Genomic DNA, 17,500 nt, shown 5'->3' with positions numbered 1-17,500 from the left:
TTCAAATTATAGTCAAAATCTGTGAAGAAGTCATCCAGCCGTAAAATGACGCATGTTCTCATATTTGTAGGTTTTTGTATATTTGTGTAAACACACATTGCTTTTTGTAATACAAGGTGAGGCATTGCTAGACTATGTAGAAGGGACCTTTTAATATGTTATTACACACATTAAACACCCAGCATGAAAGTCAAAGTCCCATTTGTTAGAAAATAATTTATTCTGCAGTCATGAATGTACAAAACAGTGCAATGGTGTGACTATTTGAATGTCAAATAAATACATTGGAATGCAAGACAGGTCCACGTTATAAAAAAATGAAAATAAAACAAGTTACATTAGACTTTTGCTGAACGTCCTCTTGCATATAACACAAAGTAAGTAGACTACTGCTAGGCCTTTGCGCTTTGAACCAAAGCGGTCGTTCAAGCCCGCACTGGTACTCCTGGTGTACAACAACTTGCAAAACAACAGAGTGACCATAGAGCTAGCTGCCATTATATGGTTTCAATAGAAACTGAGGTACACACACACACACACACGCACGCACACACACACAAACTCTGAAAGATGTCCATTTAAAACGGATAACTGGTATGTTTAAGCGAAGTGAAAGGTGCAGGGCACGTTTCACTTCTTGTTGTACCGTAACGGAGGCTCCCTTATAGAGGAAACAATATTTAAGCCAAGTTATAAAGCCACTTTACATTTAGGAAGGAAACATAAACATTTAACACAATAAACAGCTTTTTTCGTAAAAGGACATTGTGAGGGTCATTTTAAAAGGTCAAGTTCACTATTCAGGCACAACCTTTATAACGCCATCCGTTGGTTTGTCACTCTCAACACTCCTCGATGAACAACTCTTCGGAACTGTAGAGTTTTTTCTTGATCACCCGGAAGCCCGTTCCCAATCTGATCACCTGCTTGACCACAGGGGCCGAGGGGTGCTTGGTGTTGAACAGTTCTTGGATCTTTGGCCACAGCCCGCCGGACTCCAACCGGAGCACGAGCGTCAGCTGGAAGGTGGGCACTAGGTACGGGTCCACGGAGATCTGCTCCACGCTCTCGCAGAGATCCCCGTGCTCCACGCACAGGTCGATGGACGCGCCTCGCAGGCCACAGGGCTCGCTGGTCGCCAGCTGGAGCAGCTCGCGTCCGATGTGGTCCAGGAGTTTGTCGGGGATGAGGAGTTTGGCGCACCGCAGGGCGCAGTCAGAGTCTTTGGCTTCCCGCAGGCTGTGAGCGATGAGCAGCACCACCTCCTTGAGTATCGTCTCCTCCATGGGGTCGTAGAACAGGTCGTCGTTGGACGGGCACAGCTCGCCGGAAACGTCCGACCCTGATGAGGAAAATAAAGAGGGAATCTGTTAATATGATGTGGAACTGTACTGGAGCTGGACCTGATGTGTTTGGCACACACACACACGTTTTGAGAACAATGAAGAACATGGAGGACATTGCTGGTACCTGAGTCTGAAAGGTCACTCCTGCTGCCGTTGTTTGAGCTGGACTCCTCTATGCTGCTGTTGTTGACCCCTGCACCAAAATCTGTAAATCTCTGGACCAGTTTGCCCCAGGACATCCTCCTAGGCGACCTGTCCACCGGAGAAGGGGGCAGACTGCTCACGTCACAAGGTGCAGATAGAGTAGGCATAGCGGTCCACTTGGGAAATGCTGAACTCGCAGTCAACTGCTTTGTTCTGCAAGAAGACAATAAAAATATTATTACACATGATTCTGACCAGACAATTCCACGATAGCGCATATTAAGAGATAAAACTGCCTACATGTCAGTTTGGTAATTTGAGACGAGACGGATTATTGATAATCTAACCAAAGTTCCCAGCAAGAATGAGCTAAACAAATTATATTCTCATTAAGCTAAGTAAGCAAGTGCACATTAATACTTACAGTAAAGTATAAAGCTGCAGAAGCGTCGTTACGAACCGAAAACTGTGAGAAGTTCCATAAAAACAACAGCTATCTAGACTGGCTCTGCTAATACTGATTCGTTTCATCAGCTGCTCAGCTCTGCAGCTTTCTTTCTTCGCAACAATGTATTTATACCGCAGTCGTTAGCACACGCCCATTCCTCGTCGATCAGCCAATCAAAAAGAGAGGCACGGCATCAACGCTATAGCCTGCCTGGTAACATGCCAGCAGAGAAGAGGAAACAGAAGAAAAGAAAGGGGCTGGGGTGACAATAGGACATTAGTGTTGTGGAAATTTCCAAGAACATGCCCGGACAAAGATACGTTTAATTGTTTAACATCCACAAACAACCAAAACAACAAAACTAAACTGCTCTCCAGGAACCAAGAGGAGTTGAAATGGTTAAAATATGCAAAACTCCAATGGTTCAGTGTTGCAGTGCACATTACGTCATTTGTTTTGCTCAAACATTACATCATGTTTTTGGGCTATCGGTGAATGCGTTCGAGTTAAAAAAAAAACCAACAACGCATCGTTTTTTACAGTACGATACAGTAGCACATACAATTCGAGTACATAATGTTAGATGTTATAATAGGATGCAGTTGTGATTGTGAATATTTTTGAAAACAACATTCGTATGCAGCCCATTGTACTTGTTCCAGAAAGCAAGACAAAGACAAATTCACCTTGTGCATTGTACAAGGTGAAGAATGTATCGCCACTGTCAAGTTGTAATGGCCAATATATTGCCATGCATTCTGCACATTGCAGGTCATATGACTAAATTCTTATGTGTACAGGTATGTCCCTCCTGAATCCGATCCCATGTACAACAAGCAGAAGGGAATAGGATTCCACTGACAGAATTAGCCTATAGTGGTGGCCTACATGTGTATGTCAACAGGAAGAGCTCAACTTGCGAGATAAACAAGCTGAAAAGCTCCCAGGATGTTTAAGACGTATCCCAAGTTTGTTGACCGAGAGACTGATACCGTATATGCTGTGGAAAAATACGGGAGGGAGGTAGGGAGGGAGGGAGTGGGGTGTGAAGGCTTTTCTACTGCGAGGCGGAGCTCCGAGAAAACAACACTGCAGAAAGCACAGAATGTTCTAAGTTCCTTGTTATCCTTTCGATCCGATTCAATAACATCTTCAACTGTTAGCCCGGATGGACATGTTTGCATTTAGATTAGATTTCAGTGTGTATGCAGATATTTTTGTTGGTTCAACTATACACATGTAGTAGAAGTTTAAGGAAAGTTAGGTTACCTTCAGAATAAAGTTAAAACTTCAGTCATTGAATTTGTACATTTGCATAATAATATCCATGACATAGTTGAAAAGTATATCTGAGATTCAGCTCAAGGTGTCCTATGTCATGCGAGTTATCTGCGATATGTTAAAAAAAAGAAAAAAAAAGAAAAAGAGGAAGCATTAGCCCTTCGAACAGTACATTTTGTACAACCACCTACCACTCGTATGATAACATCTATTCACTGCCAGGAACTTTGAGGTTAACAGTCTTCAAAACAAATGAAGTTTGATTGGGTCGGGAGCTTTAGATAAGATAACAGTTTATTACCACCTGTGCTGAAGCAGTGAGCAATAAAAACAATACAAAGTTGAATGTATATTCAACACAAACCATTTAACTGAGGTACAAATTAAAACATTTCGTTTTACATGATTTCTGCATATAGTATAACATCTTCATTTGCCTTACCAATTTTATATAGCAGACAGCTAGTAAGAAAAATACAACGGTATAAAATAAAACATGGCAAAGTAGATTTTTTTAACTAATCCAAGATCCTTTTATAAATGGCCAAGAATAAGTTTGAAATTGAGAAATACAAATAAGGGTTACCTTTATGGGCACTTGTTATGATGCCAATAAAGAGCAGGAGTTATGTGTAATTCTTGTTTTCACACACCCAGGAGGGTGTACCGAAGGTCAACACAGGTAAACAGCAATAACACAAGCTTTCCAGAAAACAATGTGTACTGGAACCATTCATGATGACGGTGGCACAGCAAAGTGATATAGTTCCAATGTTGGAAATGGAAACAGAACAAATGCTACAGCAAGAACTGGATAAAAACACTTAGTGTGTTCACGTATGAAGAAAATCATCACATTACTGTAGAATAATAACAATCTGTTTTACACTATATAAAAGGAAGACACATTAAATGTTTTATCTTTGCTAAGCAGTCCATCTGAATGAAATGCAACCAAAGGCCACTGGAACTTTTTTATCATATTTATTTATTTATGATGGAGTGAATCCCAGTAACTGCTCGATGGGCTTGTATCGCCATTCATCTGCCTCCAGCTCTTCGACTAAACTTGCAAGTTTCTCCATTCGCGACACCTGTTGATCTACAAACAAATGAATCTATTAGTGTGAGGCTCTCAGTTGCACGTTAACAAACATAAAATGTTACCATTACCATTTAATTGAATTATAATGAATTGTATTATACATACCATGCTTCACTTGTTTTAATGTCGATGCCACTTGGTAGCTGAATACAGACTCACATAGAAATCTGTCAGATCCATCTGAAACACAGACACACACACCATTGCATCTAGATTAGAATTAGGAAAGATTGACCCACACTAGACTACCTGGAACCCTCTTTTTATGTGTAAGTCTGTATGCATTCAGGGGTTTGTGTAACATTATGTTTTCTGTACCGTGTCTACTGTGGGTAAAACTCCACCCCGTTGTCCATGAAAATAACTGTCCTCTTTGAGGGCAATAAATGACTATCCATCTATCTTAGAATCCATCTATCAATCTAGAAAGCTGTGACCCTAGAAATAACACACAAACAACCATATATCAACTTGTTTTTCTTGTTCTGGAAATAAGAAAATATGTCGCGACTTTCAGCCTTATGTAAATGCAAAGATTGGAGTGTTGAAATCACATACTAACACCCCCTACACACACACCCACACAGCACAATAGTACAAAAACAAGGAACAGGCAAAAAGGCCAGAGCCTCACTGTGCTCCCAGAGTCACACTTTGTTCTGAGCTTTGCAACACTCGCGGTTTCTGTGCCAAATCCTAACTAAGCACATTAATTAGTGCATTCGAAGCAAGACACGCAATAGAAATGGGCATCCAGCCAGCTGGGCCTGATATCCATAAACTAAATCCTCTCATGTGGTACCGGACAGTAATGTGTTCGATAGACAAATATACAAATAGACAAAAAATAAAGAGCTATTAGATTGAGACCAATCACATACAATAGCGAATAAAATAATGCAATGAAGAGGTGTAACTGTGTTGCTTTGGATAAAAGTCTCTGTTAAACAACAAAATGTGATTGAAAACCATAGGTAATGTTGTGCATCAAATGTGTGCACACTAAAATGTTTACATGTGTATCTTATACTACTTACTATGCAAACCGCATGAAACCATAACAGTACTGAAGGAATAAAATACTTAAATCACGACAAATTATATATTTTTCATCAGGAACATCATCAAGATAGTGTAGTGGTTACAGTGTTTGACTACCCATGCGTTGATGGTTCGATCCCCGATGTACACATCCTTATATGTAGGCATCCTTGAGAAAGATGCCTAACCTAATTGCTTAAAAGTGTCAGATGCACAAATTATATTTTATATTTTAGTCGACTGTCTACCAGTCTATCAGTAGCCATGCTCTGTTTTCCCTGTTTCTTCTTGAAAACAGTCAGGAACAAATACGCCAAAGACCCACAACAGAGAAAAATATGATCACGCTGCTCTGAAAACTCATTATTCCTATTTCATATTTACTTTTGGGAATTTCTTTCTGTCCCTGTCCACCCACGGTGGTAAGGGAAGCCCATTTCAAGATGGGGTCACACCCCCAAAACATCTGATATCCTAGAAAAGCGCAGAATGTCCTTTGTCTTAACCATGAGAACTGTATGAGCCAGGAAATACTAACCAAAACGCAATGTCCACTAGAGTGGACCCAAATGAATCGCAGCTTCTCAGAAGGGGGTTAGCCTCGTGAGAGCATCCTGATCTCGCGTCTTTACCCTCTGTTTCTCTTAGCAAACGTGAACATCTGGATGGACACACCGGTACCATGACCTACCTTCCATCATTTCACCCGCACCCTTCGGGTATGTGTAGAGGACCTTCCTGGGCGGTATGAGCTCTGAGGCGCTGAACCCTGAGCCTGTCACTGAACTTCCACTCACTCCTCCCGCAGAGGACGACGAAGAGGACGCGGCCATGGTCTTGGCTATAGCCACAACATGGAAAAACAAATTTGAGATAGTCAGTTATTCCAGCATATATGTTTTAAAAAAACGGACAAATGTGGATGTAATGCAGGAAGCAGGCTAGCAGCTAGCTAGTGCCATCTGAATTGTTTAGCTATTAAGATAGCGTATTGTCCATCGTTGATGGGGGAAACCATACAATATTATCAACAGAAAAGTACCCGCTTGTTACTTCACATATCACTTACCTTCTTTTACTGGGGATGCATTTACTGTAGTTCTCAGAGTGTTGTTTACCCATAGACTACTTCTTCTTTTTTTATTTGGCACGACTTGTGAGTTGCTGCCCCCCACAGCTTATTAAAGGACCTACAAGTTATTTTCTATCGACTTGCGACAATAGAGATTCACTTTACGTTTGAGCTAATGCGCAAACCTTGGACACGCAATCTGTTGACAACGTTTGAAAATCCTCTGGCCGATCCCTTCGGTTGAAGATCTACAAAAACACGACGTCATGGTGTCGCAAAAAACGCCAGATCCAGTCACTATTATCGTAAATCGACTTTTTGCCAGCCGGTTCTTATGGTTCTTACCAATGCAACCATTTTTTTTATTATGGATGTTTTACGCCCAGCACTTATAAATATAAATGGCAGAATATATAGACGAAACGCAATTAAAGAAGAAAACTACGAAGAAAATGAAGATGACTTTAACCAAGACGAAAGACCAGGTAAGCCTGAAGTGACGTGAAGTGTCACACACACACACACACACACACACACACACACACACACACACACACACACACACACACACACACACACACTCACACACACACAACACACACACACACACACACACACACACACACACACACACACACACACACACTCACACAAAGTTATGTTACTTTAACCTTTTACAATGTAGGATTTCTCACCATCTTGTGTAGACCTATAGTAGCCTATGCTATCTAGTATTGTGTGTGTGTGTGTGTGTGTGTGTGTGTTGGGTAGATCATTATTAGTTATTCCTTTGTCAGTTCCTGATTCATGTCCGATGAGGCTGTTAAATGTAAATAGATTTCTAGTCAGTGCCATCATTTTGAAATGGCTGTGAGTAAATATGAGATGTCAATAAGTGTCCACAATTTTAAAAAGAGAATTATTCTTACCCTGTGATGTTGGACAGAATATGAAGAATTGGAAACTGATGAAGTCTGTGAAAGCCACTTGATTGAACAGACGGACAAAGGTTTCCGCTGTGCCATTGATGTCCCAAGTGTCCTTTACAAGTGAGTGATTGATGGACATGTTTTATCAGTGTCTGAGGTGATGGCTACAAAGGAGAATGTGTGTGCATTTATTCGTCTGTTTTTTTCAGATACATTATTGGAAAGAAGGGAGAGACACGCAGACGTCTTGAGTCTGACACAAAGACATCTATTAACATTCCCAAGCTGGGCATTGAGGGAGAAATTGGTGAGGTTTTATAATAATTTACCCCATAGGCTTCCTTGAGCCTATGGAGTAAAACGCTTTTCTCTCCATTAAACTCAATCTCACTCACAGAAATCCTGCAAAAATCCTGCCTCAAATCATGTCCATTCTTCATCTGACAGTTGTCACCGGTGCTCAGAAGAACGCCGTCTCCTCCGCCGTCACACGGCTGGAGATGCTGATGGACGGCTTCCGCAGGAAGCAGCCTTTCACCCACTTCCTCTCCTTTGCTCTCAATGACTCCCAGGTTCAAGAGGGATTCCACGCATTCAAAGCCAAGGTTTTGGAGCAGTTTTCACAGGTATTTATTCAATTGTTTTTGTTTGGTTATTATAACATAAATAAGGTGGTGTGTCCTCCAGTGGACAATGCGGAGTAGCTTAGAGCCAGATGCCTATAAAGCACTGCCTGCTCCTTAATGCACCTATAGTCAATAAATCTTCATCTAAATTGTCGTCATCGTGATGTAATCGGAGAGAATGGAATGTGAGCACGTCGCAACAAAATCCTAAACAATTTGTCCGATGTGCCGCCTAGGATAGCGGGGTGGACGACAGCATCTTCCAGAACCCTTCCAAGCTCCACCTGACCTTGGGCACTCTGGTGCTCCTGAACGAAACGGAGGTGAACAAGGCATGCGACCAACTCCAGGAGTTTCGACATGTTATCAAGTAGGAGCAAAACACTGCACCGACAGGTTATCACATTCTGCAGATTCATGTGAACCGCAATGGATGGAGGTGGTGGTAAATAATAGCTAACAGGGTCTTCTGTTGCGATCTCTCTGGTGACCAGGGACCTCACGGAAGGTAAGCCTCTGTCCCTGGAGGTGATGGGCATCGAGTATATGAACGACGACCCTGCCATGGTGGACGTACTGTACGCCAAGGTCAACCTGAAAGATCGTTCCGACAGGTGAGCGGAATGCTTTCCATTGTGTTGAAACCGGCACTATGTGCATCATGTTCATTCAATTTATTTGATTGAGACATAGTGGACAGGTTTCATTTACATATAATACAAACATTATGAAATACAACAAATGAAAGTTGCATAACTTGTGAGTATTTGATTTCATACCACGACATGAAATCTTTTGGATTTTGGTTGGTTGTTATCATGGGATATAACCTGGATAGGGAAATTGCAGCCCTTCTCTGGATAGGTTTGTAGGACCGTCTTCTGTGCCCGTCTCCTAACATTGCATCTTATATTTGTGGACCACTTGAGATCTGTCCTGGACTGTAGACTGCCAGTCTTCACAGTGAAAATGCGGGCTACTATTATCAACCTCCCCCACTGTCAATGACCCAGAATCTGTTGTCCCTGTAGGCTCCAGGTAATGGCTGACCGGCTAGTGGAGCACTTTGTCTCGGCCGGCCTGATGGTGAGAGAGTGGGACAGGGTGAAGCTGCACGGCACGGTGATGAACACCCTGTTCAGGAAGGACAGCACAGGTAGAGGCATAAACCTTGTCATTTATTATGGGGTCACACTGTGCATTAGTGTCCTGTTACTGGGGAACGACACGAGTAAGTACTGAGGACCGGCTTGATCGGCGTGTTGACTTGTAACCGGAAGGTTACACCGGAAGGTTGCAAGTCAACCTCGAGCACAGGCTTGAGGTGTCCCTGAGCAAGACACCTAATCCTAACTGACGAGTTGGCTGTCGCCTTGCATTGTTAACTCTGCCGTCAGTGTGTGAATGTGTGTCTGAACGAATGGAAGTAGCTTTGGATAAAAGTGTCTAAATGTAAATGTGTGTGTGTGTGTGTGTGTGTGTGTGTGTGTGTGTGTGTTGTTATGGAGGAATGCAATAAATAAACTATGAATGCAATAAAATCGCAAGTCACCTTAGTAAAAAGCGTATGCTGGTTGCTTATGACGCTGCTTATAACATGTGTGATAACACCGTAACTAGCTGTAATCCCAACCCATGTTTGCTAAAATATAGTGTTGTCAGTGTGTGGGAGTTCTTATGGATAAATACACTGTGTGTGTGTGTGTGTGTGTGATATCATGGATAAATATACTATGTGTGTGTGAGTTATTATGTATAAATAATGTGTGTGTGTGTGTGAGTTATTATGGATCAATACTGTGTGTTTGTGTGTGTGTGTGTGTGTGTGTGTTATGGATGAATACAATAAATAAACTATGAATGCAATCAAATCACAAGTCACCTTAGATAAAAGCATATGCTAATTAATAAATAATAAATATTTTCTGATATAGCTCATATTTATGCCCTTAAAAAAATGAAAAAGCTTTATCCCTCAAACCTATGGCCCAATGTTTACTCTGCTCTTTGGGGCTTGGCTTTACTCACAGAGAATCTTAAACTTCCCAGCTATTCAGGCTGCAGTGAGTGAGAGGCATCAGACGACCGGCTCTCCCTATCTAGCCGCAGTGCTGTTGACGAGCCTCGGGGAATGTGTTTTCCCAGCCGCGTCCGACAATGGTCTCATTCACGTTGGCTGTGGATCAAGTGCAGGCCTTACTGGTTCATAAGAAAACAGGGTTTTAGCACTAACCATGTTTACTTGGTATGCCAGCTATGGGCCCGAAGTAACTTAGTTTAATGTCTGCTGGTGAAGCTATAAAGAAAAAGGAATTGTGGTCACAGCTTCACAATAAAATTACTGGTTGGAGTGTTGCTTCTCTGCCACACAGCTCACAAACACAAGGCCGACCAGTCATGTTGAGATGAACTTGGAGAGAGATGAGCTAAGAGTAATATGAAATAGGAGCCCTGTGCGCTATGTGTTTCCTAGGTACCACATGGCAGTCCCTGTATATCAAAGCATTCACATCCAGGCGTTGTATGTATGTTGATCTATATACTGTATGTATATTTATATTATCTCATTTTAGCTTATCTTATGTCCTTGGGGATCTTGCTCCAAGATAGCCTACAGATTAGGGCTGGAGACTTAAGGGATGGAACCCAGTTCCTTTTGTCAGGGAGTCGATCATCTTAACCACTAGTTCTGCCCCGCTTTTTCTTTCCGGTTTGCTTATCTGCTCAAACCCTTTAACCTATGCTCTTTTTCCTGTTCTCCCACCAGCCGAAGACTGTGGTGGCCCGGGACGAAGGAACCCACGGGACAGGGAGGCGTTCGATGCCAGGAACATACTGAAGGTTAGAGGGGAGAAAAGGGTGCGCCTATCAAATATCACTGGGGTGCCAAGAGGTTTACGACCCAGCCAGAGGAAACATGTGACATGACCTATATCCAGTTGTTGTTGTTGTTGTTGTGCATATGATCTTCATTTGAATTACCGGGCTTGTGGTTGAAAATATAAATATAATCATGAAGGCTTCTAAGTCCCATAATGAAGCAATCAAAAGTCAACTCTTGGGCTTGGAAGGTTGTCTGTAGCCGAGCAGCACGGACCTCTGTAGCATAGACCTTTTGTGCTTGACCGTATGTGCTAACGATATTTCTATAATTTCAATCTAGACGTTTGGAAGCCATCGCTTCGGAGAATTTGACCTGAGTTGCGTGCAGCTGTCCCAGAGATTCTCCACAGATTGCACAGGCTACTATTCCAGTGCTGGAAGTGTCAGCTTTGCCTGAGGATCCGCAGACTACTCACCATTCACCCAGGTACTATCTGCGACTGTTGAAATGTCCCATGTCATGCACCACCACCACCACCATGTTAGCAGCTGTGACACTCTTGTCACCCACTAGGTGGCAGCATAAGCTATTTGTGAGAAAGGGGTAAACTCAGGAAATATGCTCTAGCCCTGTGGGAGAATAAAAAGCATCAGCGCCATGAATGATTAACACTCACAGATCACAGAGAAGATGCAACAGACATGAATGCCAAGACTGAAAGCTGCATATACATATGTTTATAATGCCAGGAAAAGTGACAGCAGTGTGTGACGCAAAGCCCACCAAACACAAAACCAATTTTAATCTTGGTGTAAAAATGACACAGTCTGTCCGTTCGTCCCTCTCGCTTATATAAACAGGTTAGGTTGGCAATATATTTTTTTGTAGAGCAGCTCTTGATGAAGGTCGTTGTCGCCCTGTCCTCGAGGGTGACACGAATCCCGGAGATGGTCAACCAATCCCGGCCATCTCTTCGCAGTGATGCATGTGAAGTCCCCGGGCAGTGATAGAGTACGGGCGGCAGCTTTTTAAGTAAAGAGTCTGTCCACACGGTTGCATCTAAAACAAGGACCTTCCTTAGCAATTGTGGTTTCAAATGAACATTCTTGAATGTTGCTATGTTTACTGCATATTTGTTTGTGCCCGTTTGGTATATTAGCGCTGATAATGTTTATAATTTCTATTGTTCAAATGTTGACGGATACATCATATTATGCAGGAAGAATAACACTTTCCCAGAAGGGACATGTAGGTGTTAATAAAGTGTTATATTATCTCGTCTGATCACAATGGTGATGAACTCAAAATATTTTTTCAACCCAATGTAAACTGTCCAAATGTACAACAAACATTAACCACCATAGGACATGAAGCCTTTAATTCCCAGCCAAAAAATCGGAATTGATGGTTTACCAAGAGTTTAAGGAAGATAGTGGCTATACAATACATGGGAATTAACTTGCCTATAATCTATTCTTATGCTGTGAATGTCACAGCATTTCCCCTTCTATCTTCAATTATACAAGAATCCAAGTATGGTTGTCCTGATAGTGAGTGATATAGGGCTAGGACTTTCCTTGATGCAATATGATCCATGTTATTCAGCAATCCAGCAAACTGAGAAATACTCCTATATACTATTCCACATTGATATTAACAAATTCAGTTAAACCAGAATATACAATTAAAACAAAGTTGAATACTCTTCTGACTGAACCTACATATTCCACTCAATTATATTTCTAGATATTTGCATATTTCTTCTCTCTGTTTTGAATTTGAATACAATAAAATGTATAAAAGGAAAGCAAGGGCATATTTAAAGCAGAGCAACCTTAGCGTCCAGGTTTCGCACACGCCTGCGCTACGTCTCCTTAATCGTGGCATTAGCCTGACGAGCCCTGGTTAACTCTCCCTCATTACCCTGTACGGCCCCGCCTCACGCACACACACACACAATCATACATAAATGCTGACAACCTTCGGTGACATGATTTATTACATCGGTGTCACTTATTTCTCTCTCTCTCTCTCTCTGTCCCCCTCTCTCCGCCTCTCTCTGTCTTTCTTTGTGTTCGTCACTGTATAACCCATGCCCAGCCTCCTGCTTCACAACACCTCCTACCCACTGGCCGTCTGTCGAGCATGACAGTGAGTGCAGTCGGGGCGGACTAAGGGACTGACCCCTTGCCCCCCCACCCCCCCCTCATTGTGAGGCTGGGTGTCCACTGCTTGGTATGCGGCTCTGAGGAGGAGAGTGTTTTTTGGTTTCATGTGTGTGGACGCCAGTTCACACCAAGTGGCACTCATCGAGGGAGGGAGGGAGGGAGGGAGGGAGGGAGGGGGGGAATGTAGGTCATAAGGGTGCTTGTTCCGGGTTCGAACCCCGATGTTGACAGTCTACCTGTAGGCATCCTCGAGCAAGACGCCCCAACCCCTACTCGCTACTCGTCTTTGTTAGCATGTATCATTCTGAATTTGCCGTAAGTCGCTTTTTGATCCATGACTAAATCGTCAATAAATCAGTATGTGTACAGTCGGTCAGTCTCTGCACAGTCTTCATGGACTACATCACGCATGTATGAGGTTGGGGGGAGGGCGGGTGGTGGTGGAAGTTGCGATTGCGATTGAGATTCAGCGCGGACACGCTGCTGCTTGCTTCTTCCTGGCGTGGGACACGATTAAGGATTCACTGAGCAGATGTCCCCGCTAATCAATGCAGCGCAAACATATGAGGGAGCATAAGTCACCGAGCGGCACAGAAACAGGGACGTCACCTGGCAGCAGGAGGCTGTCCGCAGGGTTATGTAGTTGTTGTTGTTGTTTTCTTGTTGTTGTTGTTGTTGTTGTTGTGCATTTGTGTGTGTGTGTGTGATCTGCATTTGTTATAGAATTGGCATGATAATGATGACTATGCTTCCTAAATTAAAAAATAGAAGACCTAACTAAGTAACAACGGTAAATTTGCTCCTTTTATTTACTGGCAAATATTTCACATATACAAATCTGGACAGATGCTGCAGTGTGTGTGTGTGTGTGTGTGTGTGTGTGTGTGTGTGTGTGTATGTGTGTGCTGCTCATTCCTCAGATCTGTACCCTGGTGGTCCCTGCTGTATCCGCTCGGCCTAATTAGTCAGCTCTTTGCTATAGCGCAGTGTTATAAGTCCCCATGCCTAACCTCTTGTGGTTTGCCTGCGCTGGAGTGTGTGTGTACGTGTTAGGGGTGTTTGTGTGTCCTCTTTCAATACCACACAGACACAAGTGTAAAGATTGTACTCTTTGTCACGTTGCGGTGCTGCTGAGCTCTTTCTGCACACACACGCACACACACACACACGCACACACACTACTGGTTGTGGAGGTTAGGATGGAGTGCAGTTCACGTAGAGGAATGTGGAGTCGAGGTTATGTCCCAGCTCTATTATAGATCAACAGCGCGATATTTGGAAATCAGGGGCGCCGGTCGCTCTGTAGGTAGAGCAGGTTGATCCTGTACAGAGTGCTTGTTGAGTGGTGAGCTGGCTTGAGCATTGAACATACACACGTACACAACCCCTGAAGAGAGGTTTGATTGCATGGTTGGATGGTGAAAGGTGTTCAGCAGTCCAAGCTCTGTACACAATGGTTGGAAAAGTGTGCTGCACAGAACCACGTGTGTGTCTTTGTGGGTGCGTGTGCATGTGTGTGTTCAGAGCATAGGTTTTGTACGTTGGTGTGTCTCATGACAGGAGTTTACTGTTGGTGCCATGGTAACACTTCCTGGAATAACTAGCTCTATATATAAATGTCTGAACCCATAAGACACTGACCTTGAAGAGGAACAGCCTTCCTTTTTCTGCATCAATGAGGAAAGGGGAACTTTTGATTATTTTATGGTTCTTTGGTAAAGGAGAAATCCAACATGGTACTTAACCTTTTCAAATTGTGCGGTACAAGAGATGTCTGTGGCAAACTTTTATTTCAATGAAGCTTTGGAATAGACATCCCATGACATTTAATAATTGAGGTTCGATTTTTTTGTGTTCGTATTTCTTGTTCTTCTTAAAAGATTGTTTTTGTTCTTGACACAATTTGAGTAGCAATTACCAACCCATTTCAACATAGCTTTCATTTTAATCAGATACGGCTTTTCAATGCGCTTCAATCTGGGTCTTAAATGCGTCTGCTATTTAAAAGGAGCACGGTACACAGCAGATCCGACGACTGTCAAGGGCTAGAGGCTATCTGACCGTTTGGAGCTGTGGAAAGTTCATTTATTTTTAAGGTCAGCGCGCGTCTAGCTCGCTGTCGCTTGTTGGCCTGCTTATCCTGAGAGGGTCTGTGCCACTGAAACCTTCCGGGAATAAATTAGATGTGGATGTAAACCAAGGTCGCTCAAATTAGATATGGATGGCCTTCCATAAAACCCTCATCACAAACCTGAAGCCTGTCGGGTCTCACACACTCGTACACAGCCTTTTGTTGTAGGGCGTGTATGGTGTCTCTTAATTGGTCTGTCATAGCATGGCTAAGCTTAATCTGTCCAGTGTAATATCTATCTAAAAAGGATAGATATTACCCTCCCCCATCAATGGACATATTTCACAAATCATCCAAAATTGCATGTCATTACCGGTGACTGATGGAGCTCCTGTTCTAATCAGCATTCAATCAGTCACATTTTTCATCTGGCTCTCCAATTGAGTGCCGCTGGCGTTCGCGTGTCTCACTGATCACTCACACCAGAGGAGGACTCACCGTGACTGACAGCCGGATTCCAGTGTGCTGGGAGGCTCTGCTTGTAGCCTACCATCACCAGCAGGGAGGGCAGGTCTAACCACCTCCAACCGGCCTCCGTCACTCCGAGGAGCGGACCGATGAGTGGCGTTGAGTCTATACCTGCAGCAGCTGTCGGTGTCCGTTCACTGGATTACCCGTCGCAGATGCCCCAACAGGCACGCACGGCCGCGTGCACGTGTGTTTGAACTGCTGCCGCCGCTCTCGGCGTTGGCTTTGTGTACTGTTTGGGAAAGGCGCTTGAGGAAAAAAAAGCACTTGAAAACGTGTGTATTTGCTTTGCCTGAATAAGCTGGAGAGCGCAGCTGTTGTTCAGCCCCATTGGGTCTATTTGTGGTTTTGATGTTTTACAACATTGTTAAACAAATGTTGGACCCAGAGTTGAGAGCTCGGTCGATTTCACCCGTTGGATCGCACGTCAACGATTGATTTTTCCAAGATGTGCATCCACGCCAAGTAAATTTGAAGAAAAAGGACAAACAACTGTAATTAGTAATGCACTTTCAGTATCGATCCTTTAAATTCTACCCACGTAACTAATTCTTAATTCCATCACTCTTTCATCAACAGCGGTCATTTTGCATATAAACGCAGCCAAACGGGATGGTAATATTCATTTTTTTTAAATGAAACCGCAAGTGCAATTATTAACTACTCAGTTAAAATCGGACGTCTTCAGATATTCCACATTGGATATCCTCGGGCGATGTACATGGCATTAATGTACATGGGAGGAATACTCCTCAATTAACTATTCATTCCAGAAGAGTGCATTTTGGCGCTCCGCACTCTGTCTTCCCAGCACGTCTGAAAGGAAGGCTGCCAGTGCCCCCGCTGATCCGTCCCGTCCCCCCGTCCCTCACAGTGGGGGTGGGGGGGGGCTAGACGGACGAGAGAGCGGGTGAGAGAGGGAGAGGGAAAGTGAAATGCGCTCAGACGGCTCCCAACACACTTTGCACTTTTAATAGTCGTGTGACCCAGTTGGAAATCAAATTAAATCAAATCCATATATACATTCATAGCAACTCCACTCACAGATCCTACAGTAAGGCACACAAGATCCTACAGTAAGTAAATCCCCCTCCCCCATCACACACACACACACACACACACACACTCACACTCACACTCACACTCACACTCTCTCACACACACACACACACAATGAGTCACTAGAGTTTTGTCCTTATTCTGCAGCTTTGGAAAATATGCTTTCCTCCGGAAAAAAACAATACACTTTATGACATAGGTTTTTCCTATGCATTTTTAGTAGGAGCATTTAAAGCTTGTACTACTTTATGAGCAAGTGCTAGATTTTGCCTTGCACAGAGTACGGCATCTATGAATCAATAATTGATGGGGGAGCATAAACGCCTTCTTTGTGTGTGTGTGTGTGTGTGTGTGTGTGTGTGATGCCGAGATTAATAATGTAATTGTTTTTTTTGTGTTTTGCAGTTGAAAAATCGAACAATATTGACGAGGACGGAAGGCAATCTGCGTGCTTCAGTTTTTTGAAGCAACTCTATCCAATCCATCTAACAAACCATGGACCAAGGTGTCGACAACAAAAACATAATCCTTTCTGTCAAAGACGTTACAGAACAAGCTGGAGATGTGATTCAGTTCGAAGAACTGGAACTTCAACAAATCAATAGACGTACAACAAATGATCGTAAAGTACTTATTTTCAATAAATACAACACACGCACACTTGGTTGGTATCATCATTCATACTGTCGGTACAAAAGGTGCCATATTTTGAAAGTCTTCTGAAATCTCGGATATAAAAACAACATTTTGCGCACAAAGAGAGCTTCCAATCTCGTCGTTGCTGGGTATTGTGTGTTTCTGCAGTAATCCCTAGGTAAGAACTGGTCAAACATGCACCGCCCGATAAGAAAACAAACT

The 17,500-nt window shown here is 43.1% G+C and overlaps 3 protein-coding genes across 3 annotated transcripts; 1 reads left to right on the top strand and 2 right to left on the bottom strand.

Annotated features, from left to right (window-relative positions):
• Positions 1-196: 196 nt before the first annotated feature.
• ddit4 (DNA-damage-inducible transcript 4) lies at positions 197-2,024 on the bottom strand. Its single transcript, XM_079756484.1, has 3 exons — positions 1,915-2,024; positions 1,471-1,703; positions 197-1,342 (listed from the first exon to the last, which is right to left on the bottom strand). The coding sequence occupies exons 1-3, from the start codon at positions 2,019-2,021 to the stop codon at positions 843-845; spliced, it is 840 nt and encodes a 279-aa protein (XP_079612610.1). The 5' UTR covers positions 2,022-2,024; the 3' UTR covers positions 197-842.
• Positions 2,025-3,525: 1,501 nt separating this feature from the next.
• anapc16 (anaphase promoting complex subunit 16) lies at positions 3,526-6,520 on the bottom strand. The gene is made up of 4 exons (XM_079756493.1): positions 6,435-6,520; positions 6,057-6,206; positions 4,430-4,504; positions 3,526-4,321 (listed from the first exon to the last, which is right to left on the bottom strand). The coding sequence occupies exons 2-4, from the start codon at positions 6,196-6,198 to the stop codon at positions 4,212-4,214; spliced, it is 327 nt and encodes a 108-aa protein (XP_079612619.1). The 5' UTR covers positions 6,199-6,206; positions 6,435-6,520; the 3' UTR covers positions 3,526-4,211.
• Positions 6,521-6,776: 256 nt separating this feature from the next.
• ascc1 (activating signal cointegrator 1 complex subunit 1) lies at positions 6,777-17,259 on the top strand. The gene is made up of 10 exons (XM_079756475.1): positions 6,777-6,922; positions 7,384-7,486; positions 7,576-7,673; positions 7,814-7,992; positions 8,229-8,362; positions 8,487-8,606; positions 9,024-9,148; positions 10,760-10,833; positions 11,156-11,302; positions 17,048-17,259. The coding sequence occupies exons 1-9, from the start codon at positions 6,805-6,807 to the stop codon at positions 11,270-11,272; spliced, it is 1,068 nt and encodes a 355-aa protein (XP_079612601.1). The 5' UTR covers positions 6,777-6,804; the 3' UTR covers positions 11,273-11,302; positions 17,048-17,259.
• Positions 17,260-17,500: the final 241 nt, after the last annotated feature.

This window comes from Pollachius pollachius (assembly GCF_949987615.1).
Source record: "Pollachius pollachius genome assembly, chromosome: 19".
In the NCBI taxonomy this organism is placed as follows: domain Eukaryota; kingdom Metazoa; phylum Chordata; class Actinopteri; order Gadiformes; family Gadidae; genus Pollachius; species Pollachius pollachius.
Note: the sequence above shows the minus strand (reverse complement) of the source record. Positions and strands in the feature narration are given on the sequence as shown.

Coding starts and splice junctions, on each gene's coding strand:
- ddit4 (XM_079756484.1), bottom strand. CDS start 2,021: ATGAAACGAATCAGTATTAGCAGAGCCAGTCTAGATAGCTGTTGTTTT. Junction 1,704..1,914: donor CTGCAGCTTTATACTTTACT/GTAAGTATTAAT, acceptor GTCTTCTTGCAG/AACAAAGCAGTTGACTGCGA. Junction 1,343..1,470: donor GAGTGACCTTTCAGACTCAG/GTACCAGCAATG, acceptor TTTCCTCATCAG/GGTCGGACGTTTCCGGCGAG.
- anapc16 (XM_079756493.1), bottom strand. CDS start 6,198: ATGGCCGCGTCCTCTTCGTCGTCCTCTGCGGGAGGAGTGAGTGGAAGT. Junction 4,505..6,056: donor TGCGGGTGAAATGATGGAAG/GTAGGTCATGGT, acceptor TCTGTGTTTCAG/ATGGATCTGACAGATTTCTA. Junction 4,322..4,429: donor ATTAAAACAAGTGAAGCATG/GTATGTATAATA, acceptor ATTTGTTTGTAG/ATCAACAGGTGTCGCGAATG.
- ascc1 (XM_079756475.1), top strand. CDS start 6,805: ATGGATGTTTTACGCCCAGCACTTATAAATATAAATGGCAGAATATAT. Junction 7,674..7,813: donor GGGCATTGAGGGAGAAATTG/GTGAGGTTTTAT, acceptor TTCATCTGACAG/TTGTCACCGGTGCTCAGAAG. Junction 10,834..11,155: donor ATGCCAGGAACATACTGAAG/GTTAGAGGGGAG, acceptor ATTTCAATCTAG/ACGTTTGGAAGCCATCGCTT.